The sequence below is a fragment of the Heterocephalus glaber genome, unplaced genomic scaffold (assembly GCF_053883595.1).
Source record: "Heterocephalus glaber isolate CG9 unplaced genomic scaffold, H.glaber_assembly_v1.0 deba00001472, whole genome shotgun sequence".
Classification (NCBI taxonomy): Eukaryota; Metazoa; Chordata; class Mammalia; order Rodentia; family Bathyergidae; genus Heterocephalus; species Heterocephalus glaber.
The window spans coordinates 53,712,656-53,730,872 of record NW_028258315.1 but is presented as its reverse complement, the minus strand read 5'-3'; the positions used below and the strand labels follow the sequence as shown (position 1 = coordinate 53,730,872).

The 18,217-nt window shown below is 34.2% G+C and overlaps 1 protein-coding gene across 3 annotated transcripts in view; it reads left to right on the top strand.

Moving 5' to 3' along the window:
- Cntn3 (contactin 3) overlaps positions 1–18,217 on the top strand; it is a 372,584-nt gene that overhangs the window by 134,753 nt on the left and 219,614 nt on the right. For all 3 annotated transcript variants that reach the window (XM_087182023.1, XM_021266045.2, XM_004854216.3), the window contains exons 3-4: positions 2,454–2,580; positions 15,335–15,510. In XM_087182023.1, coding sequence (XP_087038149.1) covers positions 2,454–2,580; positions 15,335–15,510 — 303 coding nt within the window. The remainder of the gene's footprint in view (positions 1–2,453; positions 2,581–15,334; positions 15,511–18,217) is intronic.

Here is an 18,217-nt window from a genome sequence, read left to right as displayed (position 1 = left end):
TGTTTTGGTTTCTCCCTCCAGTTTATCTGGTAAGGTTTACATTTTGTTAATCTAGTTATTATTTTCAACTTTATATGCATGAGAGTTTGTCAGAAAAATGATGCCGAAGCCTCTTCTCATAAATGAATACAATGTATACATCATCTGCAGTAAATCAGAAGTTATTATGCTGATCAAATGTTGGGGAAAATGTACTTTGTTCACAGATATTTATAAACAGACATCAGAAGTATTTTCAACTTTCTAAGTAATAAATTCAAATAATAGAACATGCTAATTCTTTGTTTTTATTTATATTAGTAAACTGGTTAATGAAGGAAAATTGATAATATTGGTTCTTTGCATTTAGCAGTGTTAGTTCATATTTTAAAATTAATTTGTTTTCAAAAGAAAAAGTGTACCCTTTCTCTTTATGCTGTGTTCCTCTTCTAGGTTAAAAAAAAAAAGGAAGCTAAAAATAGGTAAAGTCCAGGAATGGACTTTATGGAGGAGAACATGCTGCTTTCTTCAGACATCATGAGAGTAGGAAAGGTGACCTCTGGTGAGGCTGTAGGGCAGAGGTGCTTAGAGTTGTCTGAACTGTGATGTTTAATAGCTTAGTGTTTGTAATTGCTCTGACTATATTTAGAGCAGCATGATTTCATGGAAAGAGAAACAAATAATCTGACATCAACTGCAAGTTGAGGAGGGCTCCATACCACCCTCAACTTTGATAATTTGCTAGAAGAACTAACAGAGATCACTAAAAGCTGTTCTATTCACATTTATGGTTTACTGTAAGGAAAGGAACCATACAAAAATCAGCCAAAGGAAGAGACTCACAAGACAGTTTGGAAGGTTCCAAATGATATCTTTCCTCGTATATTTTCACATTACCCTCCCAGCACTGCTATGTAACAATACACAAGTAGTATTGCCAACTGGAGGAGCTTGCTGAGTTCCAGTAGCCACAAGTGTGTACTAGGGTTTCGTTATGTAGACATGACAAATTGATTGCCTGTGATTGAACTCAATCTTCAGGTCAGCTGATACCTTGAGATCTAAACCCTTCATTCTCATCAGTCCTTCTGGTGTGGCCAATCCCTACTGGACATGGCTAGCCCCACCCAAAGATCCAGTGATTTTATCCCCACCTTAAATAAAGACACTCCTATCAACAGTGATCTTAGCTCTCAGAAGCTGAAGGCAAAGGCCACAGTTGGAGCAAGACCAAATTTATCACATAAAAGGCAAAAAGGTCTTTTTGGATAGACTTTGGAATCAATTAATTTAGCATGTCTCCTGAACATTCTGAAATGGTGTGTAAATTTATTCCTGCCATCCAGCTACTCTTGGGCTCAATATTCCTCTTCTGTGCATTGGGGATACTTATGGTACTTACCTCTTAGAGCATGGTAGGGATTAAAGAACACATCAGGACACATACAATTTGCTCTGTAGCTTAAGCTCCTACTAATTTCATCATTTCAATGATTGTTTTCTTTACAATATAGTCAATTTTATATTGCTGTTGCTGTAGCAAATTATTTTTATTGGTGTTGTCAGTATTTGAAGTAGCCAAAATATAGGTTCATAGTTTCAGAGCCTTTCAGGGCTATCTGATCTTGTTTTTTTGTTTGTTCATTTGTTTGACTATTCATGAAATCTATTTCTGTGCCTGTTTATTCATTTCATGCATTCTCTGCTTCAGTGGAAACTTCTCTGCAGTTCTGCTGAGCATTCCAAGAAAGGAGAGTAAGAGCTTTTTTCCCAGAAAATGTGTTTCACAAATATTCTGGCAATGATTATATAACTGCAGTTGCAAAGCACTGAGTGTGATAGCATTATATCACTACTTTACAAACTTGTAGTACAATGAGAGATATTCATTTTTTTCTATGTATGTGGAAATTCTCTTTGAGGATGTTCGAGTTCTCTTAACCAAAGTAGGACACTTTATGAAGGATACTTCTTCATTGCTGCATTTTTTTCTTCAATTTGCTAGTAATAAAATGGAAATCCCACCAAATATTGAGTGTTTTTCTTCCAAAATGGCAAAATATTGTTATGATTTATGTGCTCATCAGATTCTGTAGAAAAATAATACTCAGGCATTCAATGGATTTTGATTTTAGCTTTAGGTTTCCTAGGAAGCTTATGACAGAAAGGACATCTTGTAATATTTTATTCACCAAAGACAGGCAGGCATAGTATATTGTTATAAGTACTAATTACTACAAACTTATTTATGGTTTAAAGTGACTTATTAATATGACAATGTGTTTTTATGTTGAATTTCATTCTCCCTAACAAAGCAGTATCTACAGAGCATGGTACTTGGTGGGTAAATGGAGCACTGGCTAATATTATTTTCAAGAATAAACACAAGTTGCTTGTTTTCCTTCATTTCTGGAATGCAGTTTTTATAGTGCTTTTCCTTCTTGTAATTATTTTGACTTCTCCTACCCACATAGGTGAGCTTCTCTTACAAGGACCTGTGTTTATCAAAGAGCCCAGCAACAGCATTTTCCCTGTTGGTTCAGAGGATAAAAAAATAACTTTAAACTGTGAAGCAAGAGGCAACCCTTCACCTCATTACAGGTACTGTGCAAAGTTTTAGAATGCAAATGGAAAACAAATGTAACAAGTTGTGAATGTTTTTTGCTTCAAGATATTTATGCCATTCGTAGGAAGTAATACAGGAAGCTATAGTTCTATGATATTTTCAACAGATCTGATTACATGAACATTTGAATCCATATAATCTACATTTGATTGATTATTCACTGTGATATGATTTCTTGTCTAGTTGGTGAGATCTCTTAAGCATGCAAGTTCTTTTCATTGATTTATGAGACAATTAAATTTATAAAGATGCTTTTACATGTAGTTATCAGGAACATGTCCATTGTGGGGTGAAATTAAATTGGTCTTAAAGGTAATTTAAAATCATTGTTTAAAAAATACTTCATTGTTCCTCCTTCTTCCTGTACCATTTTACTGGGTACATATTTGGAGGTTTATTCTGTATGGAATATTGAAATATATTCTTATTGAAGTCATGTAATTATATTTTAAGAGAAAATATGATTTATTAGACTTTTATCACCTTAACAAATCTATTTTCTTTTCTAGTACCAGGGATTAAACCCAGGGCCATTGCACAGAGCTATATTCCCAACTCTTTAAAATTTTGTCTTCCAAATAGGATCTTACCAAATCCTTCAGTTGTCTAGCCTGGGCTGAAACTTGTAATTCTCTCCCAGCGTCCCAAAGCTATGATATTTCAGGCATGCACCAGCACATGTGGCTATATTTTTAAGATTATGTAAATAAGAACCTAATCACTTGAAACTTTCAAATATTAGAGTAAGGTGTGAGGAAGAAAGATAAAAATTGAATTTTCATCATCTTAAAATAAAAATATCAGTATTTTAGAGGTGGATTATATGAATGTAATGAATATTTACCTGATTACATAACACAAGATTAACATTTTTTTAGTCTTAGGTTTGCTTAGGTGACCCACTTGAATGAGAAGATGAATTACATATAAACAATGTGCTGCTTTCACGTAAGTGGCTGCAAAATGTGTTCAGAGTGCCTTCACAACAACATGAACCTTTAAGTACTGTAAGCATCCCCTGCAAAACTCTGTTTCCTCTATTCCTGTGTTGGCACAACCTTTGCTATAACTATAGAACACATCAACCTTACCGTACATTAATAAACTCCTGAAGGTTAAGAGTAGGCATTTAGACCTTATTGAACAGCAATCGTTCTCTTTATCCACATAAGTAATAGACGCCAGTAGTCATTATTAAATTGGACCACGATTGGGTTGGCAGGTAGACCTTTGTATTTTTGCATCTGGAAGTAATCAAGATGTCTTTCAACAGTATTTAACAGTATGGTTGGTGAGCATTTACTGTGTACTTTCAATAATAATCATAACAATTTCTGGTTACTCCTCTGAGTGGATAGAGATGAGAAGAAGTTTTTCCTCTGCCTCTATTTCTCCCTACAGACATAAGAAAAGCACACTGACCATTTAAAAAACAAGAAAATTGTTTTCTATGAGCTTAGTCAGATGTAAGCACATGCAATGTATAGAATTATTTCTGCTTTTGGGGAATTTTGAACATATTGATTTGACAACGATGCTATTCCGGACTCTGACAGTTTCCTAAGACTTCCTAATGTTATAAATGTTCTGTTTCTTTCTTCCTGCACTGGAAGATTGTCCTCATAACATGGCTGTAAATATGATGAAGAATTCATATGAATGACTTAGGTGTGGACACTTTTTCTATTGTTCATAGAGTTGCATTTCCTGGCATTTATCTTAAAATAATTTGGTGATAAATATGTTCTTCCGAGTAATTATCAAGATGCAAAATTTAGTTTTGTAGAAATGTAATACTAGATGAGTAGATTAATTATGGTTGTATAGTTTTATCAAATAGCCAGATGTGTTGAGCTTAGAAATCCACAAATAGCCTTGAGTTGCAATTATGTCTTTTTATACCAGGCATTTTTTGTATGCCAGAGAGTGTGTGTTTAAATGTATTAATTACGTGTATAAATTGTTGATGAACTTCTGTTTTTTTATATGGTTTGGGATGTCACGCCGACATTTGGATGTTTCAGTTTTTAAAAATCCGTAACTGAGAATGGAAGGCGTGTGACTTAGATGGATTTATTAGTTTTAATACTGAAGATAAATGGAGAAAAGTAGCCTGCTAGGTATTGTTTAAATCCTTGAGTTGTAGCCAGAGAGAATAGACATTTTCATTATAGCTTTAAAGATGTTTCTGAAGATTTTTAACCTATATAAAATTTCACTTAAACTAAAAGTTTATAATCACTGGAAATTGAGACCTTGAAAGCACAAGAGAACCTCTTTTCATTCTGGGAAATTAAATTAGTCTTTCCTAGATCAAAAACAACTCTGTAAATATTTTATTTTTGAGAAATAGGCAGTGCCAGTTTCTATAGGATAGTATAGGTTGCATTTAATACTTTAAGTGAATGACACCTTTATTTGGTCTTTATTTTTTTCTTAAGTTTTTCCATTAATAGTCAACAAGATAATAGTTTGTATCATTTTTAAATGATCCAGAAGAAAATATGCTTGCTTATTATGTTTTTGCTATCCTTTAGACATTACAGATAAATACTATAAACATGTAGTAACTTGATAATGTTAAAGAACCATATATGGATTTTTTAAACATGAAGTCAGGAAAATATTTTAAAAATATAGCTTGTAAATATGAACAAATAGGAAGATAGATAGCCAGCCAAGGAAGGAAATAAGGGAGCCATATGAAATCACTAAAGGAAACCTAAATGTGTTTCTGAAGAGCCAGAATAAAAGTTAAGAGCCCTATAAAAAGAGTGTCCTTTAAAAGCTCAGAGCCTGTCTTGTAGACAGAGGCAAACTTGTCCTATGAGAAATCTTGTCATTATTTTCCCATTGGGTAAAAAGAACTCTTAAGTGACCACATTAGAAATACAAAAGTTCAGAAATGCTCAAGAGAAATTACTTGTCTTAGGGTTTAATTGAGAATTTTATCCTCTACCTTACATTTCCCTGCCCAAACCCTAAAGCCTATAGTTAAAGGTTAATTAGCATTCAGCCCCACCATAATTGCTGAGAGTGCTGAAAGAGGTTACCCTGAGGAAGTATTAGTACTTTTTAAATGGGAAGGATTTTTCTACTATATTCTTGGTGTAGAAATGATCAATGTTTGCTGAAAGACTCCACATGGAAAAATCTACGGTTGCTACTGATTCCATGAAACATTTAAAAAGACACCATTTTTGGACTAAACTGGAAGAAAATACATAAATACCAATAGGGAACAAGCAAGTAACAAAGCTGAATGAGATGGGCCTGCCTGAAGAACACATTGACTAATAACTGGAAACTCAGATACTCAGTCATAACCGTTTGTCAGCACTGGCCTATTGTTACTATCTAGAATCTGTCTACTTTTAGTGTTAACTCTGCTTTTCTTTTTAGTGTTATGTAGGTCAAAGAAAATAAGCCCCAAGTCTGAATGTGCCCCATGTGAGATTTGTGTTCTCAACTTTCTGTCAGTCTCAAGACTTTGGAGTATGTAAAGGTGCAAATTTCCAATGATGAATGTTCATTAGATTGTATACCTAAATTGTACCAATGATTAGAATGAATAATCGATAATGTAAAATAGGAAGAAAAGGTCCAAAGGGGTAGGGGTAGTGGGAGGGGCAGGGGAAAGGGAAAGGAAAGAAGGGAAAGGAAAAATGATGAGAAATGGAAAAAATGGAAATAAAGTCTTTGTAAATAGGGAAGGGTGGAGGGCATGAAGGGAGGGCTAGGAATGGGGAAAAAGTAAGAACCAAGATGCATTATGTAAAGGTACAATTCCCAATGAGAAATGTAATTGTGTTGTATACCTACAATGTATCAATAAAAGAATTTAATAAAAAAAAAGACTTTGGAGTTCTGATGTCAACCATGATAGCCAGTCCCCTATGTAGCTCTTCAAATATGAATCGATTAAATTACTAAGTTAAATTGAAAAGTAACTTTCTCAATCACAGAAACTTCAAGTACGTAGTGGTTAACATATGATACAGCACAGACAGTCATATATGAACATCTGGAATGTTCTGTTAGACACCGTTACTCCAGAATGACCCCTGGATGTAGCACACTTCTGCAAATGCCCTCTGTTACTTTCTCTTCACAAAGAAGTGATCAAAATTTATTCTTATCAGCTCTATTGAAGAAGCAAACTATTTTTATTTTTTTTATTTTTATTTTTTATTTTTTATGTTTTTTGGTACCGGGGATTGAACTTGTTTCCTTGCGCCCGCAAGGCGGACAGTAAAACCACTGGCTAAATCCCCAGCCTAAACTATTTTTAATAAAGAACAATGTGAAGAATCTCGGATACACAAGTTCTAAGAGCTAAATATCATCCAGTGAGTCTTTTCAGCTCTTTTAGTGTATGAGTCACATTCTGCACATGTTTTAATTACTTAGAGTCAAAGGAAGAAGACGATAATAAAGCAGTATGCTAATTTGTTTTTATCATTTATTCAAGGAGTGGATGTACAAAAAAGTATGTTTAATTCTGTGTGTGTATAGATATAAATATATAGTCATACATAAAGTACTATACATTGTACTTTCTATAGCACTATATTTGGCTATCTTTGTGCTATATAGATACTGTAAATTCTATATATGCACAACATATATTCTATTTAGAGAATAGATAGCACATGTAGTATATAGCACATATAACCTTGTTTATATGTTATCTGTAATCTATTCTATATTCAATCACATAATAATGACATATTTTAAGCATTTTTGATTATATGCAATTCATCCTTATGCCTCTTTCTTATTACCATGTAATGTAATATCTGATGTCACCATTATTTTACTTTTATGCCCCACAGCAAAAAATGTTCCCTAGTTCTTCTGATTCTTAAGGAAATATAATTCTTTCCGCTAGGTTTCTAAGTCCATTTCTCTGTGATTATCTTCAGGCTGAATGCCTTTCAGCATCCGAATATCCTGACTTCTCCTCCTGTTGAGCTTTGGTCCCCACACCCACATTGAGCCACTAAGAGTGATGAAATATTCACATGATTGGGATAATTCCAAAACATAAAACTAAGAATGTCCTATAGAGCCTGAGGCAAACAGAAGTAGACATCAGCTTGTACAGAGGATTTAATAGTAATCTGCACTACCATCTCTCACAGAGAGCCTTCTTGATATGTTCAGTTTTGAATTCTTTGCCACAACACTGTTACTGTCCATTGCACCTCAACTTTCTTGCATTAAAAATGGAATTGATTGCCCTGATTGGCTGTAACTTTCCTGAAGCTAAAGTCTATGTATTCTTTATCCCTTCTTTACAAATGCCTGGAAAATAGTGAATGCTCAGTTGGCAAAATGGAATACAGATAACAAGAGGAAAACAAAGGAAATTAAGGATCAGATCACAATTCAATAGTAATAATGTCATGAAGGAGTACAGCTTCAGAAGTAGTTAAGTAGTTTATTCTATAAAGTAATTTATTTTGGATTGAGTCCTCTCCATTGGTTCCATTTTAAAATAGATTGTCTAAAGGTGTCAAAAGCCACTGCCTGGAACCCCAGGCTTCCTTATACCTCCCCATGATATCCAATGCCAGGCAAAGTCATCATTTCCATTAGTGTCATCAAGAGCCCTGGATACTATCAGAAAAATGTAAAATGAAACTTGAGCTAATAATGTCAGCAGTGACTACTCAGCCAAAATATAGAGGTTAGACTTTGTACATCAAACACTGTAGTATGATGCAATAAATCACATCTTTTGTGTTGTTGTTTTGTCTTTTTATGTTTATTCAGTGTGGTGAGGAGGAAGAATATGAATATGCTGACCTAACACAAATTAAATCAAGTGGACCAAGCTCACATGCACTGTGTCCTGAGACATGGAATGTTCAGATTGGCTGGGCCGAGTCACTTGAGTGGCATTTTACAGGGAGATGGAGGGAGCTCATATGAAAAAATGTTAAATGGATGTAGGAATGGCAAAAATAGCAAAAAGCTTCTATAACCCTCCTTGTAATAATTTTAAGAGAATCACTGATAGGTTTGAACTAGAGTATCACCATGTAAACTGAAGAGTTGTTTTCATCCACTGTAGCTCTAATCCTTGTGTGTATGTATGTATTATATATATGTTTAATATTTATTAATGAGTGAGAGATGGGAATCCATGTCATAAAATACATTTTAAAAACTCAGTTTTTCAAAAACATCATGAGTTAAATGATTTTTGTCTTCAGTAATTATTGCTGAAGTCTAACTAGTTATTTTTGGATAAAGAATTGAATATGCAAATTCAGACATTCATTCTTTCAAGGGCTGCAATTATTCTCATCACTTCAGTAAACATATTAACAAACATTGCATCTGAACACAAATGGATTTGCTTATTAACTTGAAAGCCACATCTAAAACCACAAATTGCTTCTTTTGATTAAATTCCTAATTTTCCTATCAAACCCCAAATAAAGTATTGGCTATTGATTTAACAAGTGCTAAGCATGGGCCTCTATCTCCAAACCAACCCTAGTCCCCAAACACTTTAGTGTTATTTAGTTATTTTTGCTTTGTTTTACCTGGAGGCCTAAAATTTGAGATTTTTCTCCAGAATGTGTTTATTCTTCCATCTTCCTGATCATATTTTTTATGGTAAAGTAGATATCTTGAATGACAAAACTTTCTCCATCAACTATGATGTAAGTTGTACCTTGAGATAATTTTCAAAAATACTCAAAGTTATCCAATTCTTTTTTCATTTTTGGTAGTTTCAATTTAAAGGGGTGATGATCCCTAACTTTGTTACCAAGCTTAAGTAGAAGACTCAGTTTGAGCTTGGTGTCTTAAATTATACTGACAACAAAATACATCTATGTTTATATTTATTACTGTTATCTCATACTAGTGTGACTTTATATAAAATGTTGTCATATCTAGTATGGTAAATAAATAATAACAAGTAAGGTAAATGAACAAAATGATGCATTAACTGCCAACTTTGAGATTGTATATTGACAATATAGATGACCACAGTTAGTGAAACCTATACAGAGATTGATTATAGCCAGGGTAGAGTGTAAAATTAGATCACTCATTAGCTTTTCATTCAGGAAACTTATGTATCTACCATGTGCCAACTATGATACCTAATGGTAAAAATTCAGCAGTGATTAAAATACTTACCATTCAATGCAGCTTAAAGGTGTTGAAAAGCACCTTCAAATTCTCTAAATATAGAATTTTTATACTGATTTAATTATTACATGAATTTATGTTTCTGTCCATACATATTTATTCTGTCTCTTTGTCTGCATCACTCCCTCAGCTTGTTCTTGTATTGGAAGGCAGTAATTCACATACCCTTACCCATTTATGTAGTTTATTTCCTGGAAGTAACAATTATAGTTTTTATCATTTAGGAGTAATAATTACCAGTTCTGAAAAATATTATGTTGGAAACCTTATACTTTACCATGACATTCCAACCAACTGCAACCTGCCTTTTTTCCCTTTCTGCTCTCTTTTTTGAGTGAAGAGGAATTGTCTTGAACAGAGTACAGTATAAAATATATAGTATAGCTAATGTATATAGATAACAAACTTATTTTGTAAATATTTTTATTAAAATTTTTTAAAGACAACAAAGGTGGCTGTAGACTGGACACTTGTTTTTCATTAAGTATTAAAAAGCCATTGGCTCACAGGCAAGCAGCTGTTTTTAAAAAATTGTATTTGTATTTATTTTTTAGGTGGAAATTTGCATTAAACTCTGTCATTCTATTGTATTAGGCTTGGCCCTAGTTGCTCATTCACTTTATTTGCCTTGCCAGCGTCCCTATGGTGTAGAGGATGCAACAGGCATAGAAGAAGTGGACTGATCAAAGATACACTTCCTCAGGGAGGCCCTCAACCCAGGACTTATAAATCTGGCATCCTGAGTATTCATCTCTAGGTATTGGACCAGACACAAATTGCTGTAGAGCCTCCACAGGAAACTAGTTCAAGGGGATGAAGAGGACTCATTCACTGTAAATCTTACTTTTGAAATATGAACAATAAACCATGCTCACTGGTGTATTCTAAAAGCAAATCCTCATTTATGTAGAATGAGCATTTGAACACGAAAGCTTGACAGTGAACTTATGAGATCACTCAAAAGTGTTACAGCATGATGATTATGCAAAGGTACTTACTTAATCTTGTGACATTTACCACCGAGTTAAAGCTACAAGGTTAGTCTGCTTCTGCAGTGCAATGTAAATGTTATGTGATTGAAATGGTGGTTTACATAGCCCCAAGAGCCAAAGTGCTGTCTTATTTTGCTTCAGATCATTGCATTAAGGCTTCTGGAATGGAATTTGGGTATGCAAATATACATTTATCAAGTATAGTTTCCATCTTTCGGAAAGATTATATTCTGATACTTTGTATTCCTGGTGTACTTTATAATTCCTTGATAAAAGTCAGTTATATAAAGGATTATGAATGTGCAAAATTAATGGGCAATATTTATTTCTAATAGTCTCCCATATTTATGACATGAGTCCCATTTACCTGTCATACCTTAACTCTAAATGTTGTATTCATGAAGCCTGATTCCAGTTTCCAGCAAAGATGAGTCTGATTTGCAGATTTATTGGATGTGTACCTTGTCAAATAAGAGCTATATATGCTTTCTGTTTTACAAAATATTTCTTATACAGATGAAAGTAAAAGACATATGACAAAATCTGGCTCAATCATGAATATTTTGCATTAGGAACACAGGTAGAGTGTTTTGGTTCTTAGCATAAAATAACCTTTGGAAGCCAAGCCCAGAGATTATTTTCATATTTCACAGTTTAAACAAAGCCCTTTTGAATTCACGTATTTTCAGTGAGAGGAAAAATGTTTAATAAGATACTGAGAAATTTTATATCACCTGGAGATGAGTTCTATTTAATGATGAATAATGTGAAGAAGGAGAAAAATAATTATATTGCTTTGTTAAAACAAAATTAACATTCTTGAAGGTAGCTCAAAATATCTTAGCTCTGAAGAATTTGCTAAAACATATGTACCCTGCTTTTGGTGTTGCAGAAATATATTTAAAAGAGAAGAGTGTCTGCCTTTTCACATAGTGAAATAATCTGGTGATTGTATCTATATGATGAAAACCAAGCTAAAGGAAGTGAGAGTCATTTATGCATAATGGAACAAATCTTTTCTATTTTGGTTCTTTAGTGAAAACTTTGGGATGATAGCTTTTAGATCTTCAACATTTACTGAAATAGAGTATCTTTCCACATATTTTATGAGCTTTTAAATCTTTCAAGCCATTAAATAGACATGAAGAAGTACTTTTAAGATTTTTATTTATCTTTGCAATTTTCTATATAGCCACTCTGCTTTTATTATTCATTAGCTAAATACAAAAACACAGTTTTCAAATGAAGCCATCAAGCATGCTTAAGCCCCAAATATTCTGACACCTCAGCTGAAACAATTTTTTTGTCCTTAAGCAAACTGTACTTCATATATAAGGAATTGACAAGTACCCTTTGTCACAAGAATCTTCCATTGGATAGTATGTGAAATTAGCAACATCAGTCTTATTTGAGTTTAGAGGAGTTTTTCACACTCAAGTACTGAATCTCTTAATATCTGACATCCATTTACACCTTAAAAGTCAAACCTGGTTCTTTGTGATTTACTGTCAGATTTATTCTTTAAAAGTTAAGCCTGGCATGTGTCCCATCCCACCTTTGGGTAACTTCTCAGAGGTGCCACAAAAGCAGACAAACTGTATGGTATGTGGGAGACACAATCTGTTCCACATTAGTGGCCATGACCAAGAGCATTGAATAGAGTAGGTGACACATGACCAAAATCTAATAAAAGCACAGCAAAGGGGTGAAGGTCTGTGCAGCCACAGCAGGAGCTGCCTTCCACTTCCGGAGTGGTGCCCACCCATTTGTGGGATGCCTGTGCATGATAACCCTGAGCTGAGCTCTCCATGTTGTCTTATTGGATCTGTAGAGCAACCCTCCAGGAGAGATGGAATTATTTTCACTTTACATATCAAAAAATTTTCAGAGGAGTGAAGCATTGTTTGCCCTTGGTCACACAGCTGGTCATGGGTGAGTGGAGTGAATGACCGGTGAGCACTTGGGGCCAAATCCCATATCTGTTCATTATGCTGTCACATGAAAGGCTCAGCCAGGGACTGGGGACCAGATAAGGGGTTGGGGTAGGAGCAACAACTAGGAAATGGGGAAAAAGTTTAAACAAAGAGAAGCTCCATAAAAGCACGGAGTTGTTACCACAGCTTTAGAACCTAGAAAATTCCCTGACATTCAGACACTCGACAAATCTTTTTTTCACGAACTGAGGGCCAAGAAGGAAAGATGGCTTTGCCAGTCAAAGTTGTTAAATAGGAAATTGTCTAAGTGGGGAGGTGCGGAAGTTTCTTCTGCAACTTGAATGTGAGTGTGAAACTCTCAGAGCTCTCATTAAGGTATAGATTTTGACTGAGCAGATCAGGACTGTGCATTTCCATAACATGCTCAGATGGCACCACTGCTGCTACTCATCTGCAGACTGTGTTGTGTGTCTATACTCAGAGGTCTCAAACAAAATTGGGTGGACAGTTTTCTTTATTTCCTTTTCTGAGTTTCTGTAGTTCTAGGACTCAGGGAGGAAGAAGAGGGGGAAGGGTTCATGAGGGCCTGTCATTTAGCTTCAAAACTATTGGTAAAGAGTAAGTCAGAACAGAGTAAAGAAAGCCGTATGCTCATGAAGAATCATAAGAGGAATTTTACAACCAAACCAAACCAAATGAACAGCAGAAATTGGCTACAAATCAAAAAAGTGGTTCCACCTGTTTCTTTTCTAATTTTGTTCTCTTAAAATTTTAAGAGAAAAATTGGGGCCTCAAGTTTTTCCTCTTACTTTCTATTTGGTCTGTCAGTAGAATTGTGGCTATAGACCTTAGGAAGTTGTATGTGAAATTATAAGAAAAGAAAGCTTTGATTGTAAAAATGAGCAAATGATAAAATAGTACGTGGAATAATAGATTAAACTTATAGGCTTATTTATTTTCTATCCTTGCCAGCCACTTAAATTTCATTATGTTTTATTATATAGAGAGAAAATGATATAAACATACAATAAAGTATAATGATAAACACTCACATAACCACCACTTAGTTTAGGAAGTAAAACTGAAAAGCTAAATTTTCTACTGAATGCCCCCTAAACATGGCCTACGGTCTCTTCATGATAGCTCATGATAGACATTTACTACTTTCATACACTAAAAGTACATTTAGTCCACTCTTAGTATTACCATAGATGTTTTTAAATCCATATAAATAGTGTCACACTGCGTTTTAACATTTGCTTTTTTATGCACCATTGTTTGCCAGCTGATCCATTTTCACAGTTGAACACTAGTGCATTTAGCTCCACTTCGGTTTGAAATGATGTTCACCATCTGGTTCCACACAGACTTTCACAGTGGATGTGTACAGATTCAATATTTTGTGTATTAGTACATTTTTACATGTCTCATTGTATAATTGAAGAACTATGATCTAGAGTTCAGATGAGTGGCACTCCTGGTGCAGTCAATTAATAGATTGGGGTCAGTTTTAACTCTTGGTTTATTGAAATTCTCATCTAAAGTTGGACATTCTTTAACCACTTTCCCAATATTTAAACCAAGAGCAATAGAGACAATTATCATACTATGCCACAATGTCTAGAGCTGATTCAGTGTCATTTTTGTTACAATTGAGTTGCCTAGGAAATGGATTCCTTAATTTATATAAGGGATATGTGCTTGAAATTGTGAAATATGAATGAGTTTGCAAAGGTGAAATTTACTTTGATGTGTCTAGTCTTACTATTAAAAAACTCCTACTTTTCTAGTTAAAACTTATTTAAAAACAAGCTTCTTTCTTCTTTTGGGCTTCCTACTAATGAGTGTGTCTCTGGAGTTCATGCCTTCATTTCTTCAAAGCCATTGGGTGGTGTTTAGGGTCTTTTATCACAGTGCACCATTTTGTACATAGAACTATGATTGCACTGAAAAGTGGAGAATGCCTTGGAGATGGATACTTCCCAGACACATTGAAACACATAGCTGAACACTTAATTAATTTATTAAATGTGCTCAGTCAGTCTGGTAAATCAAAGAAATGTGCTCCTTCCTCCTTCACTGTCAGCCTGAGATTGGACTGAAGTAGCTGAGATGATTTCCTCACCTTTTACTTCGTATTTGCTATACAGTCCTAGCCTAATTTTTCTCATGTGTGAACAAACTAAATTATTCTCACCTCTTCAGGAAACCTTTAAAAATATTTTTCAGATGTTACTTTGTTGTCATTTCTACTGTACTTTTAACATTTGGTTCCTGATAAATACATGGGCACATTGGCTCTTTAATTATGTAACACTTGAATAATGTATATATTGCTTTTCATTTTTGGGGGAATGATGTGTAAAGTGTGTTTTATTATGTAGCCTTCTTTTAAATTTAAAGGTTCTAGTTAGGTACAGTAGCATATTCCTATAATCTCAGCATTCTGGGAGGCTGAGGCAGGAAGATCTCAGGTTTGAGCCCAACTTGGGAAACCTAACAATTTAGTGAGACCAAAAAAAAAAAGTGTGTTTGGGATGTAGCTCAATGCAAAGGCCCTGGGTTCAATCCCTAGTACCTGGAAAAAAGTCTCAGAGAAGGCAAAAACCCCTTGACATTTCTTTTTACAGATGGCAGCTGAATGGAAGTAACATTGATATGAGTATGGAACACCGTTACAAGTTGAATGGTGGAAATCTTGTGGTTTTTAACCCCAACAGAAATTGGGATACTGGAAGTTACCAGTGTTTTGCAACAAATTCATTTGGAACAGTTGTCAGCAGAGAAGCTAAACTCCAGTTTGCCTGTAAGTTTATGCTTATATAGCTACCAAAAATATTTAAAAATGTATAACTTAATTTATGTGACTCTTTTTGATTTTAGAAATAATAGAGATTATATTGATAAATAAGTTGAGGAAATAACTCAATATGATTTTCTGAATTGCTATTCAATGTAAAACTTAGATCTTAGAGTATGTGTGCGTGCGTGTGTATGTGTGTGTGTCTGCGTGCCTGTGCACACACAGGCAAATTCCGTATAACTGTTTTGTAGGGTTCTGCTTAGGGAATGAAAAAGAATATAGTTAGGGATATTTTTATTGAGCTGTTACTTTGTGTTTTGCACTGTGCTAGAACTGAAATAAATATTAGAGTTCTCAAGTATCGTTCTTGCTCTTGAAGAGCATTTACATTAGAGTTATGTCGATCAAGCCTGAAGAAAGAACAAAGGCAGTGAAGAAAGAAAGAAAATAACGTGTCTGGCCATGTACCTTTGCTGCCTTTGGGGTGTTGTCATAAATGACAGTCAGCACAGCCTCTGTTGCTTGTATCGTGCTAATAAAACCTGGGGCAACACATGGCCCAATTGAGAAAAATCACATTGTACCTCCAGAGAATTTGGCATTGGGACCAGAAGCCTAATTTAGCTTTTATTTTTGCCTGTTTTCTACTTTCTGTTTCCTCTTTGATTTTCCTTTATGTTAGTTGTATATTTTATGTATAAGGCACACCATGATGAGTTTGGTACACAGATTGTAGTTCTTTACACCACAACAGTTCTGAAATTGGTTGCACATGTTCTTATAATAGGGCAATATTCTCTGTCTGCTCCCCACAAGGCGTTATTAAATTAATGATCTATCATGTATTCATGGCTTATTCTTTTGCTTTTTATACTTGTAGTGACAGTGGTTGATTTTACTCCTGCCATTGTATTCTACATGTTCTGTTTTTCATACTTACTTTCTTTTTCCTTTGTTTTCTTTCCCCCCCATATGCACAGTACTTTTTAAAATATGCTATATATTTCATGAATATTTTGAAAACTGTGGGGTATATTAAATAATTTTTACCTTTAAATTTGCTAAAATATTTTGCATAAAATTTTAATAGCCAGAATTTTAAATGTAGTTTTTTTGTTTGGTTGGGTTTTTTTGGTACCAGGGATCGAACTCGGGACCTTGAGCTTGCAAAGCAGGCAGAGGAACCACTGAGCTAAATCCCTGGCCCTAAATGTAGTTTTTTTAAAGAGTACTTTGTTTTTAAACAGAACTTAGTTTCTTTTTACTTTAGTGCATAGTTTTCAGTATTTGTGCATTCCATGATTATTGATTTAAATCATGTAATTTCAATATACGTTATGTATACATATTTTACGTACTACACTGTATAGATGCATGTTTGTATGTAGTAAATATGTAGTTATAAAATATTCTAGTTACAAATAATATGTATAGCTATTAACTAGAATTTTATCACAATCTATCATGTATCCATGTTTTGCCTGGCTTCAGTGCCAATTACCAGACCTCTTCCTATTTTTTGCAATCCTATTTTTTACTTTTCAAAGTTTACACATTTGTAAAATTTAATATGGTATGTTTAAAATTGCAAACATATTTCATGCTCTTGAATTTTAAAGACTGTTTTTTGATGGCCTTACATACAAAGAGAGCTTTTGGTTGGTCAGGAATGTTGAACCTCAACTCTGTCAGAGAATTCTGAGTGTGTGTTCGATTGCCTTCTGGAATTACTGCTGCTAAAGGGGAAAAGGTGATCAGAAGAATTTCACTTTCTTGGGAACTTATCCTCACTTGCTATATTTTTAGTTTATAAATGATAAAATTATTTTTTTCTTTATCCTTATAGTTTAAAACATGTTTCCAGCATGCAGCTAAATTTATGTCTACTTAGCATCTTTTGTGTAGAACATGAAAATTTCTCTAGTAATATTTACACATAAGTAAAATTATTATACTTTGGGCAAGCTTTTTTCTTCTGTTATCTTTTAATTTTATGTTTATTTATATGTTTAAAAGGCTGTGATCATATATATATATAAAAAATATCCCTCCTTTGAAATTATTTTCACCTCACTCTGTTCTTTCCTATGAATTTTGGTTCCTGAGTCATAAAAGCCACAACTTTTTATATTCTTTTGGAGATGAAGATTGTTTTTTGAAATTTTCTACTACTTTGATTTTTATGTTAAGAACTTTTAGGAGGCTCTAATATAGATCATGCCCACACTCTGTCTTCGTCAACCTATGGTTTGGGTAGACTGTTCCCTGCAGAAGGGAGAATGTCTTCTCTAATCCGTAGAAGATGTACAATTCGTGTATCAGTGCTATTTCCAGGAGTCTTTCATGAAATACCACAGTGAATGTTTAAATTTTTTAAATTTATTACAGTAAAAGACACATTGTCATCAATCCGTATCAAAATACTCATCTTCTCTTTGAACATACCCATTTTTCTTACTACTTTCTAAAGCAGTTCTGGAAGTCCATTTTTGTAAATGTCTTCAGTTGCATTGTTGTGGCTAGCTCAATACCCTCAGTCCATTCAAAACATTGACTTTTCACATTCTTTTTGACTTTTGGGAAGAGCTAGAAGTGATATGCTACCAGATCTTCTGAGTAAGGTGGATAAGGACACTGTAATGTCATTACAAGCCTGCCTTTCCTCTGGATGGCATTCAGCATCAGTGTTCACCGTATTTATAATCACATC